The sequence below is a fragment of the Lampetra planeri genome, chromosome 2 (assembly GCF_965212315.1).
Source record: "Lampetra planeri chromosome 2, kcLamPlan1.2.h2, whole genome shotgun sequence".
NCBI lineage: Eukaryota > Metazoa > Chordata > Hyperoartia > Petromyzontiformes > Petromyzontidae > Lampetra > Lampetra planeri.
In genome coordinates this window covers 3,510,514-3,535,215 of record NC_136108.1, presented here as the reverse complement: position 1 = coordinate 3,535,215, position 24,702 = coordinate 3,510,514, and the positions used below count along the sequence as shown (strand labels likewise).

At 42.3% G+C, this 24,702-nt stretch overlaps 1 protein-coding gene across 3 annotated transcripts in view; it reads left to right on the top strand.

The window, feature by feature from the left end:
- The window catches only part of LOC144724939 (uncharacterized), a 68,423-nt gene extending 53,114 nt beyond the window's left edge, over positions 1 to 15,309 (top strand). For 2 of the 3 annotated variants that reach the window (XM_078604285.1, XM_078604266.1), the window contains exons 22-25: positions 5,587 to 5,719; positions 6,627 to 6,727; positions 10,691 to 10,799; positions 13,291 to 15,309. In XM_078604285.1, the coding sequence (XP_078460411.1) occupies positions 5,587 to 5,719; positions 6,627 to 6,727; positions 10,691 to 10,799; positions 13,291 to 13,310 (363 nt within the window). In that variant the 3' untranslated portion in view covers positions 13,311 to 15,309. The remainder of the gene's footprint in view (positions 1 to 5,586; positions 5,720 to 6,626; positions 6,728 to 10,690; positions 10,800 to 13,290) is intronic. The other variant, XM_078604275.1, reaches the window with a different exon arrangement.
- The last annotated feature ends 9,393 nt before the right edge of the window (positions 15,310 to 24,702 follow it).

Below are 24,702 nucleotides of genomic sequence, written 5' to 3'. Positions count from 1 at the left end.
ACGCTGGCCAACCTGTTTCATTATGCACACACACAACAGCAGGTGTTCATTTAAACTCATAACCCTTGGTCATGCACCCTATCCATTACACCATGAACACTGATATCCTTTGATATGTAATTCTCATTCCTTCATAAAGTCTCAGAAATAAACTCGTATCCGTGAATGATAACTAATCACCTAAACCATAAGCCCTAATAAACACTTTCTGCATAGCAACTTAGCTTCTAGTAATACAATCCAACGTGTTATTTTGCTTCATTTTTCCTCATTCATTTGAATGTGTAATAGCCTGCCTGCAGCCAAGTTTATCATAGTCTGGCACGCGTGTTTCTGTCCCACCGTGCTGTTCTGTTTCACGGGAGATAAAACTAAAAAAGTGATGTGTTAGAGATGTATTGTGCCGTACTTTTTAACGTGCGGCACCATTGTGCTTCGTGTTGACTCGGTGTGGGGGGGGCGGCCACGGTACCGAGTAGCTTGATGAATGGGAGTATCCAACGGCAGCGCAGCACGGCCTCTGCTTGCGGGTGGGCCACGAAGAGGGCCTTGCCAGAGTGTGACCCACCGTGGGGGGCACACGACTATTACCCTGGCCCGGGATGCAGCATGCCTTCGCAAGGGGGGCCCGCCTCGCCGGGCCGTCGGCTTAAATCCTAGGTAGCGTCGACTCCTTGTCGACCCTGCCAGTTGCAGCGTGGTTGTTAATAATTTGCATAATAGCTATGCGATGTGGTGCAAGGCTGGTTATTATCACTCTCAGTTAAGCCCTAGGGATGTGATGGCAGAAATTACCAATTTTTATGCTGGCAAGAGATTGTGATTTTGGATTACATGGAAATAATCTCACTGGCGCGGTGGAAAATACTTCCGGTGTGTTTGCAAAAATTCCATTGTGGATTGTGTATTGCCATAGCGTGGCTTATCCGGTGCATTGTGACGGGTCAGTATAGTGGCGCATGGAAGGTCCGCTGATGACACACTGTGGGAAGCCACTGTGATAAAGTACATTCTCCAGTCTGCCTTCCCAGTGGGGGTGGGGGGGGGCACCAGCAGGTTAATCGGTGGCAGGTATTTGTTATCGCGATGTTAATTAACCAGACACTCTCCCCCCCTCTCTTGTGGCTGTAAGCATGCAAAACCTTTTCTGAGGCTCTTTATGCAAAGGCCTGTGGTCGCCTGAATCCCCAGGAAGGAGCAAACCTTCCCTATTCATATTCCTGTCTTGGTGCCTCCTGTGCTATTTCTTGTTTTATTGTTATCAGTTTAACACGTAGCAGGCTTTCGCGACCAGTATTATTCATAATAAAGGTTTTTGGGTTAGATCGCGTTATTTATAAATGTGTCGCAACCCTCCACCGCTTGACACGGCCAATCAGTAAAAAATGTGTCACGTTCACAAAAGACAAATAGTTCACTACTTTAGCCCACCGGTGTGTTGAAGAGTGGATCCACAACATTTACAATTTGGTTACGATGTTTCGCTGGAAATTACATCCAGCATCTTCGGGTGATTTTCCGGAAGAGTGAAGCCATCCACCTGCTTCTGGTCTTAAGTAGTGCAGGATGACGTCATCATTGTTGAACTCCATCAAGATTCGAGATCAGGGGTGGGGGTGTTTGCAATTATGTAATAGATCAGTAATCGGCCACTTAGCATGTGACTCACCTGTAAGGAATTGCAATATGTGTTGTGTATTACTTAATAATACGCTTCCAGGCTACGCTGAGTCTATAGCTATCACAGCGATTGAAATTACTTGAATTCTTCTCAATTTGTTGATGGCCCTTTGGTTGTCTGGCCACATGGTAAAGATATACTTCATGAATTTTGTATCATTTCAATGCGCAAAACCCAACCATTCAGTTCACCATGGAAATGGAGGTGAACATCACACTTCCCCTTCCTGGATATTTTGCTTGGACGCGGTCAAAATGGCAAAATAACACACAGCGTCTACCGAAAGGGAACGCACACGGATGCCTATCTGAATGCAGATTCGCATCATCACTCAGCACATAAATCCTCTCAATCACGACACTCATACATCGGGCAAAGACAGTGTCAGATGGTGAAAGTTTAAGGAAAGAGATTAAACATGTTAAAGAAGCACTAAGACTGAATGGCTACAATAATGCTCAGATTAACAGAGCGTTGAATGCCAAATCAAGATCGAACAACAATACTGCTGAAAGTGATCAGATTATCAAAACAATCAAAATATAATTTATCTCAGGAGCTACTGACAAATTAGCCCGTGTTTTGGAAAAAGCAAAACATGAAAGTGAGATTTGATACTGTATACATAATAAAAAAAAACTATTGTCTTGTATTAAAGATGAATTACCAAAGTTATCAACAGAAAGTGTATATCGGATCAGTTGCTTATGCGGTAAGTGTTATATTGGACAGACAGGACGTAACATGAGTGTAAGACTAAACGAACACCAAAAGAACATTAAATTCTTCCAAACACAGCTGTCAGCGGTGGCAGAGCATGCTTGCCAACAAGGACATTCAGTTGATTTTGATGACGTTGAAGTATTATGCAGAACTAATTATTACTGGCCAAGATTAGTTAGAGAATCAATTGAAATTGAGACGAATTCAAATAATTTCAATCGCTTTTAGTAATACACAACGCACATTGCAGTTCCTTACAGGTGAGTCGCATGCTAAGTGGCTGATTACTGATCTATTACATAATTGCATACACCCCCACCTCCGCCTCTGATCTCGATTCCTGATGGGGTTCAACAATTGTGACGTTTTCTTGCGCTATGTCAGACCAGGAGCAAGTGGATGGTTTCATTATTCTGGCAAATCGCCCGAAGATGCTGGATGTAATTTCCAGCAAAACGTCGTACTACTCAAATTGTAAATGTTGTGGATCGACTCTTCAACACACCGGTGCGCTAAAGTAGTGAACTATTTGTCTTTTATATTCTTGGTTCCTTCGGTAAAGTCACGTAGAAGGGAAATAATAAAATAATAACCACAGCAAGGAAATTTTAAATGTTCTTGTTGTGGTTTTCACACTTGATGATGATTGCTTGTGTTGCAATCGAATCGTGTTGAGAATTGTATTATTTTATTTTTATTATTTTATTTTTTCCCTTCTACGTGACTTTACCGAAAGAACCAAGGATATGAATCCCTGCACTCACAAAAGCTTTAAATCGAAATTTATTTGTCTTTTGTCAACGTGACACATTTTTTCGTGATTGGACTTGTCAAGTGGTGGAGGGTTGCGACACATTTATAAATAACGCGATCAAACCCAAAAACCTTTATTATGTTTATTGCTATCATTCATTTGTTTTGATTTTTCACTTACTAAAATGAACTTTTTACATTTAGCAGATATTCAGATTATTTTCCTTGTGTGGATTTGCCACACGTTAGATGATGCAACGTGCACACATGGAAAAGTGGTTGGCATCCCTTCCCTTTGCATCTCAGTGAACTCCATTATTAAGAGCCAAACACAGTAGATTAAAATTAAGTTTACTCTCTCACATAATAAGCATTAATCCAGTTATAAATAATTTGATGATTTCATTAATGTTTTAGTTAATTTTAATACCTCTATTGGATTTTGTAACATTTTAGTGTAATTTTCATTCCGTTATTTTATTTTGACCTACGCCAAAACATCCTCACAAAAACTAATGAAGAGTAATGAAGAGTTAATGCACTGCATCGAGTCTAATTGTGAACTCCTGGAACATTTTGGGTATGTGCATCACATTTTAATGGTTAACTGTAGAGTCTGAAAACTTGATTTGAAGCTTTCGTGACTGCAGGAATTACTCTTTGGTCCTTTAAGCACCATTGAGATGAACAGTTCAAGGCCAGGTGTTGATTCTCAAACATTGATAAATTGCTGTAGCTTATTAAAAACCTCCCAGCTTGCATTTCACACTTATTATTACCCTTCAGCGCTGGCTGCTCGACATAGTTATTGTCACTGTGTTTGCATCGTGATTTGACCTACTTTGAAAATGTATTCGGCACCGTGATGTGACCTGTCCTGTAATGTGATATAAACAATGTTTTCTCCCACAATGCCGATCAGTATCACAGCAGTTCATTGCAACTCACTTAATTTTCCATCTCATTGCCGTATGATGACTCCTAGTGCCTTGTTATAATAATCTAGTCTAACCTATCCTATGACATGTTTATTAAAATGTAAAAATAAGTACGGTACTCGTATATGGCTAGGTTATATATAAAGGCCAGGTTATTATTAATCTAATTCATATTATAAATTATATATTAATTTCAAAACTGGATTGTTATTTTGCCTATACATTTTTTTTTTCAAAATTGGCTCAGGTAAGGCATGCAATTTCCGGATAAACTGCAAATGGATTTAATGTGGGTCAACATGTCTCGTGTGATGAATACCACGGCCTTTGTTTTATTGATTTCACAGCCATAAACAAAAATCTGCAATCACGGCATTGAAAGGATAACAGCGGCAGTGGGGCGTTTGTCATTTTTACACCTCGCTCCTTAAAATCCGTGAACATGACTAAAGATGCCAGAAATTGACAAATGTGGTGTAGCTCTTTTTTTCACGGGCTGTAAAAAGTGAACGATTAATTCAGCCTGTATGCTGAAGCTCTCCAGTGATGCTGTGCTAACTTGGAATAGTGACTGCGCTTCCTCCAAGGTGTTGACTTTCTGCCAGCGATATTTGAGTTAATCATCTCCGAAATGGAACTGAAAATTAAGAAAACCAAATTAAACTGAAGTAGTTAACTAAAATATAAAAAACACAGCAAAAACCTGACATTTGTTAGACTGAAAATAAAAGCCAGGAAATATTATAGACGTAAAAAATGAAATAAAAATCGACTGTGCGTACAAGACAAAGACAACGATCCCCCGTATAGCCTTAACATACTGTTAGGGCAAGTGCTGTTAGTGAGCACCTAAGAAGGCCGGAACAGTACACGAGGTGATGGGTGGCCAACACACCACGCCCGGCCGCCTTTGTCTCCCTAGTGACGATGTTTACTACACACCACACCAGGTATTCATTTGAGGCTGAGTCTACTCGGGGTGGCCCAGGACCGGTTCAAATAATCGTCACTGGTGTTGGCCGTGAGCGGGAATCGAACTCGGGTCGCTGAGTATCGCATACAACACACAGGAAAACATTCAGTGTTTCAATTAATGGGAATGCAGAATTGAATGGAGTTAATTGTATATTATAATAGGAACTGTAATTATCGTTCAAGTCTGGGAAGCTTTGTATTCATCAGTTATAAACAATATTATTAATTAACAGATTTATTTGTCACCAATCTTGGTGCCTTTTCTAAGCAGTAGGTTATATACAATGAGGTGACCCAAGTACAGAAAACACAGTTATATTCCTCTCTTTACTCGCCCATCTACAGTTAAAAACAAGAATGAAATCAAACAAGATCACAGGTTTTGAGGTTTAGAAATGATGAGAGTATCGAGGCAGTTGGGATCCCTCATCTTGAAAGAAAGCGTTGGACATTAAAGAGGCCGTTTGATGCGTCAAGCCCTACTGCGACCCCCACCCCCCTCTCCCCCATCTGCAGGTGCCCGGCGGATCCCAGCTGCAGGAGGCATGCGCGCCCACACAGCACGCACGGACCGACGGCCCGCCCGCACGGCCGCCCCCGGCCTGGTACCCGCAGCAGTACAGCAGTGCCACTCTGCACTCGGGTCACGGTGAGCATCCCCCCCACACCCTCTGGAGTGTGATTGGTGTCCTACATTCCCCGGCACATGTGCCTGTCCTATCCTAGGTCGCTGCGAGTCTTCCCACAATTCAGAAAAATCTGCGCGCACGTATCCGTTAGCAGACCATTGCGCTCTTGAGCATCCTCGTGCATCAGCTCGTGATTATTAATGAGGGGGGGGGGGTCCATGTGGAAGACCCCCACCTGTTCATGATTATTAATGAAGGGGGCTGGTCGACGTGGAGTGACGTCACACACGTTACACACATAGATATTCTTGGCTCATATTAGTAATGGTGCGGTTACTGTTGTACCCCGCTCTCCATTGGAGCAACCCGCAGTTTTTTTGCTTTTCATTTCTGTTAGTTTGTTTCTTGTGTGATGCACTGCTGGTGAAAACTTGTGGGAGTAGATGGGACAGAATGCACTGGCAAGTGACAAGATATAAACCAGGAAACTTAACAGCAGTTCAAAGAAGATAATTATATACTCCATTCAGGGAGGGAACAATCAGGAGGGAGATGGAGCAATTACATTTCAGCTGACTTTGCAAGTTAATATAGATTGGTGGCTGCACAATGCTGGTGGCCGTGCAGATGGCATGGAGATGATGCTACCTTCCGGCAGTGAATTGGCAATAGCTAACGACTTGCATCCCACTGGGATTTTTGCACGCAGCGTTGAAATACGGTGTTTTTTCTGGAAGGCTTTGCTGTTTTTTCCTGGATTTTTCTGTTGCGTGTAGTCACTTTAAGATGTTTATTGTTCATGTTTTTGTTTGTTGCGGTTGCACCCGAGTAAAGAGCCGCATGGCTCACAGGGTTATACCTAATGAATGAAACTGAAAAACTGAAACATGAAGACGAGTCAAGAGACCGTTTTGCGCTGTGTTTCAGGTAACACAGGCCTTGACCACCGGCTGGCTGTGGGCGTTGCGACCTCCGATGTCCCCAATGGGTACCCGCACGCGCTTGCGTCCACGATCATGGGTGGGACGGTGAGAGCACAACTTGACACGGGGGGCTGTTTACTCTTGCAGAGTGTGCGAGACTGTCCAAGCGATTTGGGAACAGGATGTCAAGAGAACACTCCAAATTAATTAGTACTCAATATTTATCTTAACCCTTATGTTCGAGCATGGATGGTTACATTGTTGTTGTGTGTGTATATGAACACAGCAAAGTAAAATATAGTGTACGAGCTCGTACAGTTTAATGTGAGGCATGCAATAGGCAAGATGCTGCCTGAAATATAAGTTCAAAGGCGGTGTATCTACAATTCACCCACTCAAAATATATAATATAGGTTTTTTTCGGGTTAGATCGCGTAAATATAAATGTGTCGTTCAACCCACCACCACCCGACACAGCCGGTTAATAAAATTTGTCACGTAAACAGAACATGCCAATTTGTTATTAGTACAGCACACAAATTGGCTGTTGGGTGGTGGCGGGTTTAACGACACATTTATATTTCTCTTCTTGGTTCTTTAGGTAAATTCGCGATCTAACCCAAAAAAACTATATTATGGATGATATTGGTCGCAAAAGCCTACGTGTTAATATCACAATCTAGAAACATGCATTGACATTGTTTCGATTATTTTGGTGCTATAAATATCCAAATGATGGGCCACTTGAGCTATCATTTGTGGCCAGGTCGCTTCTGAAAAATAAGTTAACTCTGTGGACTTTGCCGGGTAGGATGGGGATGGTTTAGTTTTATTTGTATGTTTGGGTGATTTGTTTACCATTCTTGTACTTTGCACTGCTGTCGTGTTTTTTGTACTGTTTGTTATTGTAACGTTCTTACCCCGTGCCCCTCCTGGACATCTGGGAAAAAGAGCTTTATAGCTCATCGGATTCCTCCCGGATAATTAAATATTCTGAATATCTGATCGTTGATCTTTAGCAGATACTGGGTGAATTAATGACAGGGGTGGTGTTGGCCGCTCAGAGGTAGCCAAGGTGTCGTGTCTACATTGTTGGCTTGGAAAAGGGGTAGCTTTAAAAAAAAAAATTGGAATGTACTTCAATCCTCCAGGTTCTGATTTGTGTATGGTTGAATCCAGCATTGAATGAAACACATATACATTAATAGTTTTATTCAGATAAGTTTTTCCCCTTGTGTAATATCGGGGTAATTATTGTGTGGGGTTATCATTTGCATTCATTGCTTCGCTGAGAAATGGTCAGCAATCCAGTTATGGAGAGATAAGCTATGTTCTAGCAATTGTAGCACAACTTAAAGATAATTTAACTACATAGTGCAAGGCTTAAGGGGAAAAAACTTACTGTTGAGCTCTGACGTAGGACAGGCCAATTCCATGGCTCTGCAGAGAGCTTTATGAGTCTTGGATTAGGGGCAAACCCCGGGAGAAGTAATTTGGTCTTACATTTTCAAGGGGATTGAAGATGCTGGCCCAACAAGTCTTTACAAAGGAAGACGTGCAAGCAGGAGAACAGTTCAAGATGGGCAACGCGTGCAAGTTAATGGAATACCGTCCAACAGGACCATCACAGATGTATTCCAGGGGATATTAAAATATGATAAATCAAACTGAGCCTTGGGAGAGCATTAAAAAAAGCTTTCACAATTAAAGGAACCCTATGACCTAATAACAAATCTTGAGCATAATAATTGAACACATTTTCTCGTAATGGCCATGGACTTTGTAAAGGTCTGCATGACCTTGCGATCCACAATCTTTACGAGTGCATGTTCGTCACTGGCAGATGACTAAGGGGCGGTAGCCATATTTAAATGTGCTCTTATGTGCGTTCTAAGGAGCTTGTGGTGTAGAAGTGGTCAGATGAACTCAATACACAAGACACTGTAAAGCAGAAGGTTGAATTTAATGCAGAATATTATAATTATTATACAAAATAATCATACTGCAAAAAATTAAGTTGATCCCCACTGTCAATGTCATTCACAGGTCTAGCATGAGTGAGCAAATGGGGCAACATGCAAATAATTGGTCGACATGATTGGGAGGATTGAAGAGACTGGATTCACAGCATGTTCAGGTGGCAGTCTCTGCTTTAGCCTAAACCAGGGGTCGGCAACCTACGGCTCCGGAGCCGCATGCGGCTCTTTACGGGCTGCTTCTTGACAATATGTACGTATGTACAGTATGTACTCAGATGCATTGCGGCTCTTGAAATACTGAATTTTGTACCGAATTGGAAAGAAATGGCTCTTCTTGATATTTTGGTTGCCGACCCCTGGCCTAAACCAACGGTACAAACGTAGATGGGAAACGAAATTTCCCAATACTCTAGAGCAAGTTGCTGTGTCGTCTCACCATGATCCCCTCGGCACAGTTTGCACCTCTGATTTCGGCCCTAATTATGAAAACACAGTGGGGAAAATATCAGCAGGCAAAATATAGTGTGTTGTGGAAGGGTCCTTGGAAAAAATGCTGGTCGACCGATCTTCATGCTTTATGCAACTTCTGATTGACCATTGTGTCGTTTTTAAAGAGTGTATCTGTCCGCTCAGACGGGCAATTGTACATTTAGCATACATTGGTGGCCTTGAAGCAATGTTGAAAATGACAGTTGCTCGACCACTGTTGACTTGCCAAAAGGTTATTCAAAAACACATTGATAATGTATTTATCACATGGCAGAGCATGGGTGTTTCCATGCTATTAAGCTGAATCAGATCAATGAAATTACTCTTATTTAACGAAACGATAACAATAGTGGCAAAGACAATGATCTGTAGTAAATGGAGTGTTGCTTGTTGATGAGCATGATAGGTTGCATTTAGAGAGGAAGAGAGGAGCATTATTGCAGTCGGTGGCATTTTAAAAGCATTGGGGGGTGTTGTGTCTGTGAATGACTCAATAAAAATTCCCAGGCAGTGCAAGGTCACAGACAATTAGACAAATCTAATTGTGAGCTACAGAACAAGAGGGGTCGATTTTTAACCGTAGGGAAATTATTTTGTCCCTATATTAAGCTTGTATTAAGACAGCTTGGGAAATGCCACATTCTCTCGTGATTTTCCAACGATGAAGATGGGGTTTAGCGATTTCAGCTGGGGGATTTTGGCAGTGATAACCAGGATTTAGTTTGTCGAGTTTTAACGGCAGATTAGGTGGATACTGAATTTGTCATCTCATCTAATGAGACTGAAACTATACAGTTGGGGATTTAGTTTTATGTACAGGGACTTAAATTCGTTGACGAAGATAGGTTATTTCAATTTCAGATAGCCGATTTGGTCTGAAGGCTGTTCATTAAAACAGCACAATAGTGAGCACTGCAGGGAGGTTGAGGCAGTTGAGTTGCAGAGGCTTAGAATAGCCTGCTGGCCATGGTGCGGAAAAAAACATCCACTGAATCATTTAGGAAGCCAGAGTAAAGGCTCCTAGCAATGTCGTAGAAGTGTCGAAATGAGATAGGGGCGTCAGAATATTGTTTTTCGGAGATAAGGGAATGTTTATTGCTCGGAAATATATGAGTCGGAAGCACTATATTTTTTTACCTTGATTCCATGAAACTTCATCAGTAAGACATGTATGTGCATGATTGCATGTCTCTATTTTTGCATGTTCTTGTGTGTATGGGTATGTGTATATGCATCTATCTTTATACAATTGTGTGTTGGCACGGCACGGTGGTGAGTGTACTGTAATTACAATATCAGAACGGCATGCATTGGTATTTGGTGTCCGTAGGTATCCCTTTCATGAGCATTCCATTTAATTTAACTCAACGTCAAAATAAGATGTGTACATTTGTGCTAAAGCACCATTGCCTCCCTTATCCACTGTTTGCCTCCTTCCACATGAGTGTAATAGGTAGGTGCCAGTGCCTGCTAAATAGAGACTTGATGAAAATTCGGTAGACACTGAGTACTCTGCCATGTGTTCGCTCTGCGCTTGAGAATATGCCACACGATCGAATCGATGTGTCGTTTCACTGCTGTTCGCCACTTTTTTTCGTAGGAGCAGACAAAGCCTGGGAAACGCAAGGGGCGTGGGAAAAAGGGGGCGCGGCAGCCCCCGCTCGCGCCACCGGAACGTCTTCACTCTCAATCCCACATCCAACCACATAGTGAGTTATTCCAACTTAGAACAAGCATGTTGAACTTCTTTCGCACTGTATGCAGCCAGCCGTGCTAATCGGAGGTTGCGGGGGAAGGACAAAAAACTGAACACAAAAAGCAGTTCTAAATAAACATATAAACTGATAATTGTTTTTTTACCCTTCTATCTGGCAACAAACATATAAACTGTTCAAAAGTATTACACACATGCAAAACATGCCATGGCAAAAGCCCTAATAAGCCTGAAAGGCTGCTGGGACTAAGTTATTAGTGAGCATCTAAGTCTGGTGTACATAACATATAGATATGGTGTGAATTGACATCTAAAACTCAACTTGCCATGGGTCACTTCGAGGTTGACTTGGCTGACATAGTATGATCAGCACTGAAATAAATTGCGGCCAGACATTGTGCTAGCCACTGCCTGCTGCAGTGCCATGCCAGCAGCCTTAAGGAGGTGTGGTGGCACCGTGGCGAGATGTTAACTACCTCGCATGGTATACGGGAGTGCGTGGGTTCAATCCCCCACCTTTATGCCTGTATATTTGTATGTTGCATGTTTTCCCCATGGTCGCATGGATTTTTCTATGGATCTTTCTCTGTGTTTTCCCTCCACATTGAGAAACATGCTTTTGGAGTATTTTGTTGCTATGAATCTCCACGTGATAAACCACTTCCTTGAACTATCATTTGTGGCCAGGTCGCTTCTGAAAAAGAGCCGTATAGCTCAGTGGGCCTTACCTGGTAAAATAAAATAGTTTAGTTTAATAGATACTTGCCCAACAGGGCTTGTCCCAATAATCCTTGAAGCTAAATGGGAATATTTGACATGCACTGACGCACACCAGTGCACACATGTCGCCTTAAAGGATATCATTTTACTTTGGCCATATATTTATATGATGCACTGAAGCTTTAGTATCCTCTAATATAATTGCCTACTCCTTTTAAGTTAACAGTTGCAAATGTTTCATGCTTGCAGATGAGCAGACTCTCTTAACAGGGGAATCCCAGAAAGAGGGACCACTCACAAAACATCTCACCGCTGTGCTTGATCATGTTGTACATGTTGTCCCATGGTTATTTTGCACAAATACTTAGTCGCGCATGTGGCATGAGGACTACATAACACCGAGGTCATTGGCAGGCGTGCTTCAGCGGATACTGCGCAGTCTAATTCACAGTGACAGTCAGGTGACTTGAAAGGAGGAAGAGACTGGTGGAAGCTTCCTTAGGGAGCACACCCACTCGCAGATGTAATTAGTGTTAGAATTGTACACATGGTTAGGACAGAAAAAAATGCACTCGTTTTCACGCGAATGCACACGAGCGCACAATTTTACAAACTAGGACAGTGCTGCACTCCATCGGAGTTTTTGAGCCAGTGTGGTTTTCCACACCCCCCCCCCCCCCCCCACATGCCACTGTCGACATTCCGTGCTGACAAAGTCCCAGGGGCCTCCTGCATTTTATTTGGCCACAATTAAGGGATAGCATCAAAGCTGTCCACACACGTGTGTGTGTTACATATGTATATATGTTGAACTTAAAATGCACCGTACGTAGCCAACCATGCTAATCGGAGGCGTGAACATATATATAACGCAGGACGTTTTTGCTTTTATTCATCACGAGAAATTGTCCCCGTTCGATGCTGGACATTGATAATTAATTGAACAATGCACAGTGAGATTAAGAAATGAAACATTACATTGTACATATATGCTATGCATGCAATGTACTGGTACATCTGCAATGAGCATATATACCATTATTCCAGTAAGTTTCTATTAATTTACAGCATTGTATTAATGCTCTGCTGAATGAAGGCCTCATCTTGCCATTTCTGTCAAAGTTTTTTTTGTTTTGCCATGCTACACCATGCTGGTCTGTGCAGATTTGTGCAAGGGGGGGCTCAAGATCAGTGAATTTATCACTTGCCAACAATTTTAGCTGTCGCTAAGAATCAAACTCATTTTGGTGAGTTCTTAGCAGTGTGCTAACTTATGCATCATTACTCCACCACCACTATTTAGTGGGTTGGTGTTTATATATGCAACTTTAAAAACGGAATCTATAAAATGTACATAGAGGATCCTAAGAAAAGGACAAAACATGATGAGCAAAGGGAGAGATTCAACATTAGTCCTCGTTATTAACAGTTGGAAAGAATTACAAACGTATAATGGAATGGGAGTATTTTAGATAAAAGGTATACAAAAAATGGTGCTTATAATTAAACAACAACAGATGTTTGAACACACACACTGTGTTAACATCAATTCAGCATCAATGTGCTGGTTCAGATAAACCGTTTTATATTTTAGATGAATGTTTCCTGCTGGGGTTGGCTGCCAACCGTGTATTACCTTCCAAGTGATTTACGTGCAAACACATTTATTGGGTTACTCGTGCAGCCACTATTTTACAACTTTAATCTACAATGTATTGCACGTATTAAATGTATTAACAATTGTACGTTTTGCTGTGACTTTCCAGTGATGGAGATGCAGAGGTGACCTCTTGATGTGGAAGCATGGGCCGGCAGAATCACAATCGTCATGGGTCGACCAGAGGACAGAGTGTCAGTGGGTCATGTGGCTATCTGTGTGCTCAGGAAGACTGATGAATTCATTGGTCAACAGGAGAGGGGATGCTTTTGCCCTGATCGACCCCTTATTTTCCATTAATCTTTCTTTCTCACGTTGGCTTCCCCTTCCAAAGCTTGCTCCACTTGTCGCATACATTTACCCACAACCCCAGTGTAAACTCCCAGACAATCACTGCCAAGTTCACCCCCATACTGCTGCCCCAAGTGTGCACTGCTTTTGTGCCACCAGCTTTGCTCTTGAATCACTTGCACGTCCCTGTGCCTAACCACTTGCACTCTACGCACAGCACAACCTGTGTCCCATGCCTATCCATTTTAAGAGGTACTGCCAGTTCAGCTCAGTCGGAACAGGAAAATCGGACCGTTTGGACTAATACCTACCAAGTGTTGTTGTTCTCTTGTGACATCAAGTTGTACCTTTGTTTGTGACCGTCTTATTTCATTGATCATATGAAACATCACAGCGTTGGTGGTCGTGGCCACAATGGCTTGTTAACATCCATGTCAAGGAAAGGCATTGCAAACATTTTAAAATATCATTTTCTTTGGGTCTTTCGGTAAAGTCATGTAGGTAGGTTCAAAGAAAATAACAAAAAAGTACGACGTTTCGATTACAACACAAGCGATCATCATCAGGAGGAGGAAAAAAAGGGGGGGGGGGGAAGGCTTTCCCCTCCTTTTTTCCTCCTGGTGTTTTGTTATTGTCTTTGAACCTATCTACGTGACTCTACCGAAAGACCCAAAGAATATGAATTCCTGCAGTCACGAAAGCTTTAAGTCAAGATTTTAAAATATCGTTTAATATTCAGACTCGTTAAGCAGTGTCACACCACATTCGTAACTGGGTCTGATTGTGTACTATGGTTGTTCAGTTCAGTTTCAACGTGGGGAGAAAAACACACTACTTGCTCTACCTGATATAACCACTCGCCATCACCTGGGCACATCTTCTGAACGATCGTTTTTCCGGTGTTCTGCCTTACTCATGGCACAGGCATTATGTAGGCATTGTATTTTACTTGTTCTGTACACATTTGAGCAATGGTGGGTAAACTGCTGATGAATGCAGTGCCCCACTCATATACCCCAATCACGCATTCTATTCACCCCTATTCCCCCCCTATTCCATCCCTCAGGCCCCCACCAATTTTAAACTGGTTGTAATTGTGCCAACTAAGGGGACGGCCAGTCATCTGGTAAACCTTGTGTGTGACAATTGAGATCTTTAATGTTGTTCATCACAAACAGCAGTCATCATCAGGTGTATTTTGTTAATTGCTTGTTTTAATTTTCATGAAATGATAAACTTGAATCATTTTCAAGAAAAAAAATGTTGATGTTTGAAACACGTTATTTTACTTACAAAAAAATATTTGATCATGGGGCAAAAGAACAATGGTACTCTAGGCTGCATTACATGTATAACAATGTAACCGACAATGAGAAGAAACAATTCCAACGTCATCGTTGTGACCGTGTAACTAAGTTAAATTGAGCGCTTGATTGATTTTGAGCATAAGCGACGGTGCCAATGCACGGACAACGCTTGTGAATGTTGAGAGAGTGAGCAAGTGAATCCGCGTTTGAATGCTGCTCGTGAGTCACGACAGCACAGCTTTATGACCGATTATGACATCAGTATGGGTGGGTCGTGTGTGGTGTGTGTGGTATCATTGCTTGTGTGTGCGTGTGCTGATGTGTGTCTATCACTACTTTATATCAACCTCGGTCTCCCTCTACCCCTGGTTTCAAAGACGTCATCTCGTTGTGTGTCTTTCATCCTCACTATTTGCAGAGGACTCCCACCAAATTTCAATATTAATGTCGCCTTTGTTAAATGATAGCAATAACGAACTGCAGTTTAGAACTTGGTGAATAAATGATTCGTTTTTTTTTCCCAATGTGAATTGAAATCTTTTTCTCTTTTGTGTACATTGCTAATAAAACACGTACAAGTGTTTTAGTGTATACATTTACACAGTGCCTTAACTAACATGTATGGATAACCCCTGTGGGATTTCAAGGAGAATTCAGTCCTTCGATCGCTTGACGTTCTATCGAGGCTGCGTTTGTATTTTTACATAATATAAAACTTAACTGTTTTCAATAAACCAAAAAAGTATAACCAGGTCAGTTCCTATAATCTGCAAAGTGTATTTTTAAAAGAGAAATTCTGTATATGAAAACAATTACTGATTCAAATGTTATTCATTTAAACAGATGGGATGGGAGCCAGGTTGCATTATAGAATCGATTTGTGGTGTTTAATAATTTTTCTTACCACTTTCTAATCACACGAATTCAGACGGTGCATTCCATTATCATGTTTTCACTTGCACACACATTTTAGGGAATTTATGGTTTCCTCAGTCCAAACTGTGTTAAAATGTATGCCATGTAAGTTGTTCCTACAAATCCCGTTAGCGTATGGACGGGAATAGTTTAAATATACACGTTCCCAACGACTTAAAGTGTATTTGTTCACAAGTTACATTACAATTTTTATTACACCAATTGTAAAGAAATATCGTTCCACCCATTGTTAATTTGTCTGCTTTAAGTAAATGCTAAATATTCAGAAACAATTCATTTGAACTGTTCGTCGATAACGTAATGCATTGTTTACATGCATACATGACGAGACCAGTTGCTGACGGCCTGCAGAGTTATTGTAAGTGGTCCACGGAACTGTTTCGGATACGATATTTTTTTTCCATACAACACTAGTTTTTTTTTTACTGTATAGTTGTCCGCGAAATATTTTTCGCGAGTGGACCATGCGTCTGTGGATCCATCAAGTTTGGGAACCCACTGGTCAAGACCACATCCATTCTAAATTTCGTATTTACAGGAATTTTTTGTTGCTGACATGAATGCACTGCAGTATTATTAGACTTCTCTCTATGGATGTTGTCTTTTGCAGTCCCAAGAATCACTGATAGAACTTCCTCAAGCCACTTTTTGGCTATTCCCATGGACACCACATTCGTGAAGGATCCATTCACCATTGCAATGGGGCTCTTTGCATGAAGAAAGTTGCAGCTGCAGTGCATACCTTCATCTCCCCGGTTAAAATAACGGACATTCCCCCCTATGTCAATGCCAGGTGAACTGAATTTCAAAGTGCATCTTTCCAAAATCTCTTTCTCTTAACTTGAACACTTTTAACGTCGAATTTTGGAGATTTCGATGCATGTGAGTGCAGAATCCGACGTGAAAACGGGAAGTTTAATTGAAAGTTTAGTGGCTTCCCGCGACACAACCACTGGGGATTGGGAGGCTGTCGTTTGTACTGTGTCAACGCGATGCAGCTGAACTCTGTTCATCCAACGGTGATGTGGGGCGAGGGGGGGCATTCGGCGTATCCTCTAATCAGCGGCACAATGCGAAAGATCCAATCGGTGAAAAGATTGGCACGATCGTGGTATTAATCGCCGATTTAAGAGTTTCGAGGCACGGGACTTGACTGAATGCGCATTACAGAAGCGTGGCACGTAACTATCAACTACAGTAAAAAAAGAATTTAAAAAACTCGGAATACGGGAGTTTTGCCGTGTTTTTCTTAAATCCCAAATGGAGAATATCTCTCATTTGGGTCTGTGTTAAACAATGTTTTGAGTCCTAATAGACGCGTCTAAAATGTCGAAACTCCTTCACGATTCAACAAATTAAAGCAGCCTGTGGCGTGTACACAAATACCACAAAGTGTGCCTCCGTTTATCTCTGTATCTGTCCATCGGTCAGTCTTCCACATTTCCATTTGCCTCTGCAACTACGCTTGTCTGCGGTGTGATTCTTTGGAGGTCGGTTTGTGTTCGCAGCTTTGCGTGTCTCGTTCTCCGTTTGTCTCTGCATCTTTGTATCGCTGCTTGTCTCTTCGTAGTTCGGTCTCGAGGTACGTTTGTCTCTGCATCTGTCTTCATCTCTCGCTCCGTTTGTCTACATCACTGCCTGTCCTCTGCTGCTCCCTTTGTCTCTTTTCTGTGCCGTCTCCGTCTTCCTCCCAACACGCAGAGCGGTGTGCTTGCAGCGAGTCAACATATCTGCGTTGCGAGGCTCCGTGAAGCATGGTGGCTCATTTGAAGCTTGCCTGCGCTCCAAATAAATGTCACTTCAGTGCGGATTATATTCGGGGGCGGGATATTAACCGCTCCTGGAAGAGGTTCAAAGATTCACGGTAAAAATTGAGATTTCAGGATCTTTAGAAATCGTGGATTATCAAGAGTTCAATTGTACATCTATTTTAGTTAACGCTTGTAAATGTTTAAAGAATAATGTTGATAATAGCGCGTTTGAAGATTTGTACCGAAAATTGAATTGATAAATAAAGGCATAAATATAGATGAATGAAATGTTTAGCATCTCGGATTTGCTTAAAAAGACAACCATTGGCAATGGAACTACAAAAATAAATTCAACCAGAACTTCATAAATCTACAAAGTGTGGCTCCCGATCAATATAACCAGACCATATAAAGTTCAACAAGTTCACTAAATGCTATAAGGAATATTTCAGGACAGCTCGGAAATCAAAATGATGAAATGGGGCTGGACGAGAAGCAGGTTTGAATACTTTTTGTAAACGTGATAAAACAACAGCAATGTGCCGACAGATTTTTAATCGGTGTATATTAACTGCTATGGATCAGTGACATGAGGATTTACAAAGGAAACTATCCCAAAAGCTGAACAATTGCACGGAAGCTTGAAGAGGTCTTTGCATGGAATTAACTGAGACAGGAAGTGAAACATTGGCGTGGAGGTCTTCGACAAGTTGCGGACATCGTATTGACTGAATAGTAAGTTGACTGAATAGTAAGTGGGCTTGAGCAGGAGACATCACACGGAGCGATGATAGCCGACGATCGAGGTTAACGACGCGCAGTGCCCAAGAATACGAGAGAGCAATGAAATCGGTTCATGCACGGGGACTAAACACGGATCATTACATCGTAAGAGAGTGAGAGATGTCGATGGCTTCGGGAATGCCTTCGTCCAGCAGTGGATAGGTTGTGCCTGACTGATGAATGCGAGTTAATATAAATGTTAATCTAAAAATGAAAATGTATAATTTTGTTAGGTAGCACAGCGCTGTTCATCTATTTAAATAAGAAAATATTCACGTAAACACCTACATTTATATTTGAGAATGTAACGAAATTAGTGAATTGCATGGTTGTAAACTGGAACTTGAGAGGGGTGGTGGTTACGATGCTCGGGTTACAACGCGAGCTTTGACAAACACAAATGGACGTATTCTACATATCCAAGGCAATTTTCATCATTTAGTCACATGGTGACCGGAATCCATTAACATGCATGTCTACTCTTAAAATCAGTTTTACATTTCCCCATGTGGACACGAAAGCATTTGGTGGGATCCGTTTTTTTAGGTAAAATTTCCAAATTATTACAAGTTTTTCAACATTCGTATTCATTTCATAATGTAGGTTTGGTTCCTTTCCTGAATTCTTGGGAAAGCTCGCCATGTTTTTTTTATTTGTAAGATATCCATAATTTTTGAGAGAAGAACACCATGGTAGATTATTGGGGTTGAGGGTATACACAGTTGGACACAAGCAGCCTCTGTACAATAATTTCAGTGAACTTCTGGGTTTTTTGGTAGCTGTCAACATGTCATAACATTCTTGCAATAAATCCAACTCGCTGTGAAGACGATGTGGCTTTGTGCGTGATTCCAACATACCTCGTGTCCATAGACAGCCAACTTTAAATAACTCGATCGCATTCAAGTTGGCCTGATTTTTCCCAAACAATGAAGTTGACAGACAACTCGTATTGATAATAAAAAAGTGTGATTTCCATGTTTTTTTTTATGATACACGAGTTGGCAGGTCTTGGCAAGAACAACTTTCGAGTAAGATTTCCCCCAAAAAAGTACAAGGTCATGACAATGTTACGAACACAACAGTTGGATCATACATTTAAAATTAAATAATCCCGCCACCTTCGATATTTTTTATTGACATATTTGGTCGTTAATTTTTGTTCGGGCCCAATTCTGATCTAAGCAATTTAGGCCAGTCCCTGAAGCGAAATCGGCCCAGAAATTTCAGGATCAAGCCCCAAATTACACCCAGCTGAAGTTAATAAACAAAAATGGGAATATGTTGCTGGGATTCATTTCCAGTACGTACCGTAGTTCTGATGAGGCATCCTAAGAAAAGTATATAGGTCCCTTAGGTACAAAACTAAAATACCCCTGCCCCGTGCCGGACAAAGGTAATATTGGATGATTAAACCCCTGGGACAATTGTTTCTCGCAAACCTGGTGAATTTTCATTTTTTTAAATGCGTCGTTTATGGACAATAACCAATATGGATGAATGGAAACGAGCAAATCATTTATAAAAATGTAAGTGGAGGGGCTCCCGTTTTCCATGTGCGTTCAGTCTCCACTCTTCCATACTGTTCAGATGTTAACATTTCTGCAAAAGCTATTTCTGCTTCTGGGTGGACAAAGACAATCTTGGATGATTATATCAGTGGACATATTTAGGCCAGAATTGTACACGAAGTAACGTGTTTAATATTCATGTAACCCTCAAACATGAGACGCATGGCTTTTTTGTTCAGAATAGTTCAGTGTTTTGGGGAGGTTTGGCCAATGGCCTTTTTAAGAATGTGTGTGCGCGAAGAAATGGAAAAATTTATTCTTACCATTTTTTTTCTGCCAATATACCACCGGAGTTCCAGTTCTAACATCGTGATTTGTGCCTGCTTCACGTTGCTGGGCTGTACGATCGCGGGGGATTTGTCGCATGGTCCGAGTGCTTTACAATCCCCACCACGAAATACAAATTCCTACTAAACATATTCTTTGGGTCGTTTGGTAAAGTCACGTAGATAGGTTCAAAATAATAAAAGAATAAACAAAAAACTACGACGTTTCGATCGCAACACAAGCGACCGTCAGTGACGTTGTCTGTGCCACGTGTTAGCGATCATCATTGATGACGATCGCTTGTGTTGCGATCGAAACGTCGTAGTTTTTTGTTTATTTTTAATTATTTGTTTTACCTATCTATGTGACTTTAGCGAAAGACGCAAAGAATATGAATTCCTGCAGTCACGAAAGCTTCAAGTCGAGACCTACTAAACATATATGGATTTTCACCTGAATAATTCCATTGTACTACCCAGAGGTTTACATTGAAACTGCTAAGTCCAGGAAATCAATTGTTTTTTTATATATAGAACAATTCTGTTCTGAAGGAATTGGAGCATTTATCTGAAACGTACATAGTTACTGTGGACAAGGGAAGGCGATTCAGTTCATTAGGATTGCTCCAACATGGATCAATAAGAGGATTTAGAAAAGCTGAGCGTGGCAGCCTGGATTCATTTGCCTCCTCGGTCGTCTGGACACAACTTCGGTATTTTTCTCAGAGGGTGATTCCTTCTCCATCCTGAAAGCATTTCCACGTGTCTCCTCTTACTGCACTGGTGTGGCTTTGTTTACAGTTTGGGGACAACACCAACCCAAGCTTCCAATGAATCTCAAGACTTTTCGAGGAGAGTATTGGTAGAGGATGTTTGGCGAACTCATCATCTTATTGGCCTTCCCCCGCTCGCCCCCCCCCCCAACTATATCAAATGTCTTCTTGGTTCTTTCGGTAAAGTCACGTAGAAGGGAAGTAATAAAATAATAAAAATAAAACATAACAAAATGACAGGTCTATCGAGAAGGCAGAGTCTGACTGCCTTCTCGACAGACCTGTTCTCCACCTGAAGACGGCTGCTTGCGTTGTGGCCGAAACGTCGTGAGAATTATTTTGTTATGTTTTATTTTTATTATTTTATTACTTCCCTTCTACGTGACTTTACCGAAAGAACCAAGAAGATGAATCCCTGCAGTCACGAAAGCTTTAAATCGAAATATATCAAATGTGTACTATTGCAATCTTGTTATAAGACAAAAACACATTCTTTAGCAGTGGGGCACCGTATATCATGGGAAGGACCCTGTAATATGATGTTAAATTGCATCAATATGCAATTTAACATCATATATGCCCGACATAATAGAATAGTGTATGGCAATCAAACCAAAACGATCTGGAATTCGTTTAATTAACTCACATTACGTTGTGCATGATTGTGTGTGTGTGGGCGTGCAGTGATCAGTCTAACGCTATCAACACTCAATAATGGACAACTCCAGATGTAATATTTTATTGATGGTGGGAAACTGGAGTGGAATAACAAAAAAACAATCATCCCGTAGTCAATCCACTTCTGGATTAAGATCTCCCCACGCCGTATTGGTCAAGGGGATTGCTTTTCCACACTTGACCACAATGGTCAGTGCGGGAGTGAAGTTAATCCACGCACGACTCACAATGGGTATAATGCTCAGAAATCGGCACGGATACTGCATGTCGGAAACCCCATTTGTCTTTGATGACTCTTACTCATCACCCCATAACTCAGCTGGTGGATGTCCCACACGTGATGGTTTAATCGTGAGCCAGCAGCCACTCAGACACGGTGCTCGCGTGGATTGCAGCCATTCACTGACGCGCTCAAAAAAGAAGATCTATGAGTTACCCACCCGATTAATCCGTGCCACTGTTACCGGAATTGCGAGGACCCATTATGCAATCATTTATAACGCAATAATCTGTCTTAGATTGGGTTCACACCTGCGTCGCTGATGTCCAATGCCTCTTCCTTTTGTGTCACACCGATGCAGCTCTGTATGGATATTTCTTTGGAGACGTTTCAAGGGTCTTTTTTTTCCTTGCTTTTTTATTGCGAACAAATCCATCCCCCCACCACCCACCCACCCCCTAATGTTCTCATGTCGCCGTCGCTGGCATTTCCATTTAACAAAAGGCACGTAAAAGCACAGCACAGCACAGCACGTAAACGCCTCTTCCTATTGTCGCGGCCGGTTCAATAATCCTCTCATAGCATTTATACGCTTTGAACGAAACATCATTCCAGGTGCAAGCTAATTTGCCCATTGCCATCATCGATCAAAGAGCAGCACTGGGATACATCACCGAGCACTGCGTGAACAGCCAGTGGCATCCCAACACACGTGGACGATGCGTGTGTACAGGGTGCTTCAACATTTTTGAAACACTAATATGCGACTATCGTTTTTAATGGAAAATGAAACGGGCAATGCACTGTAAAATGATAACAAATGTAATGTTAATAGCTTCAAAACGTCAAAGAGCCTCCCACTTGTTCGCCATCGTTGTCAACGCGTGCCTGGAATCTTTTCCACGTGGTCTCCAGAGGCGCATTTCTCGTGGCGTTGTTGCCAATTCTCAGAAGTGTTCACATGTTTTTGAAGCACTCTGCGTATTGCTTACCCAGGGTGAACAATGCACCGAGTCTCATTTGCTACTCCTCATGAGGAGGTCGGCTGCGAATGTCCTCGTTGCGAGAGATGTTGTCCACACGTGGAAGGACGCCCGATGGACCGGGACAAAAAAAAACATCACAAATAAGCGAGAAGTTAACGCTCACACGTGGCACACAGGAAACGTCTCAAATCCACACCTCTCCCAGTTCCTTTTGCACCCGACTCGGCACAAACCTGTGCGATGTCGACTTCACCTTTGGGGCCGTCCATAAATGACGTCACGCACCTAGGCGGGGTGGGTGGGGGTCAGACATTTGTGACGATGTGTGACGAGGGGGGGGGGGGTTGAGAAATGTGACGTCACATCAAAATGCGCAACTTTATATAAATATAGACCACACGTTCTACTTAATTAAATAGACTTTTTTAATAAATGCTTTCTCCTACAACATCAGAGTGCAGCGCCACATTAAATACGCACTACAATGACAATAGTTTAAAGCGATTTGAAGCATGTTTTATTTTGGGGGGGGGCAGAGCTTTGTGACGTCATATTTGAGGGGGGTCTGACTTTTTTGATGCCGTGTGACGATGGGGGGGGGGCGGTCAAAAATCGTCCAAAATCGCGTGACGCCATTTATGGACGGCCCCTTAGGTGAGTAAGTTGCTACCGTGAGTGTGGTGGGTTCGCGTCAGCACTTGGGGAGGACGAACAGACCGCCGACTTACCGTCGCGTGCAATTCCGGCCTTAGCATGTGCTTGCCCACAGCAGTCGCCCATACATACACTACATTGCACCACTTACGGTCTAATGCGAGATATGTTCCCCCCCCCACCCCCCAATAGTCTGCAAACGTTCACACACACACACATCGACCCCTGATGCGAAAGGTGCATGGGGCTCACACTGTCCCCCATGAGTGGATGCCCCAGTGAAGCCACGCGACCATGAAATTGGACATCAAACGAGGTCCGGTCTCCTCCAGCACCTGGGGACCCTCGCTTTGAGGATGAGGAGGAAATTGAGATGGGAGTGCCTGGCGATTGTCACGTGACAGGTGCCTTTTATACCGAAGACTGAGAGTTGCGACCTTAAAAATGCATTATCTGAAATAACCAGCGTTTAATAATATAATTAAAGTTTTGCTCTTAAGTACTGGAAAAGGGGGCTTTGACGATACTCTTTCTTCACCTTTATTACTAATTGAAACGTAGCTACGTTTTGAATCAGATACAACTTGGCATTGGTGTGTAATATAATTACGATGGGCTGGAAAATATTACAGCAGCGAGCTGCCACGGGCTTTCCGTGGCTGTGCTGAATAACTCCCTCGTGTGTGTGTTTTGTCAGGAGAGCGAACACACGAGTTGCTCACTTTCGTCTCTGGCAGAAGCTCCCGGCACGTGGGGTAGCGGAACGTCGGACATCGCGCTCAGCGTCACGTGACGCACGCAACCTGAAGACGCTTTGGAGAACTCCCACCCAGCAAGAACGTCCATTGGGGAGGTCTCGTTCTTTGGGTCTTTCGGTGAAGTCACGTCGATAGGTTCAAAGAAAATAACAAGGAATTCCTGAAATCACGACAGCTTTACGGTCTTGTTTTCGTTTGGCGCAACGATCACCCCTCCCCTCCCTCTCCTGCGCCCACGCCAATTATTCGAATGGGCTCTTTCTTTAAAGGCATGCCGTTGCCAATTGCTGCGGTAACCAGGTGCAGATCTCGCTAAGGGAGTTTTTGTTCGGTACGTTTTGGTGGTGTTGTCGTTTTCGTCAAAACGTGAAGTATTTTCGGACGGGACGAGACGGACAGAAACATTTCCCAGCCATTGCAATAAGAAGCATCTATTGTCTCCTTTACATTTCCAGAATGAAGTTCAAATATTGATGAACCATAGATAAACCACTTACGGGATGAAGCTCTACCCAACACCGTGGAGGTCATGGGGGTTATTTGACCA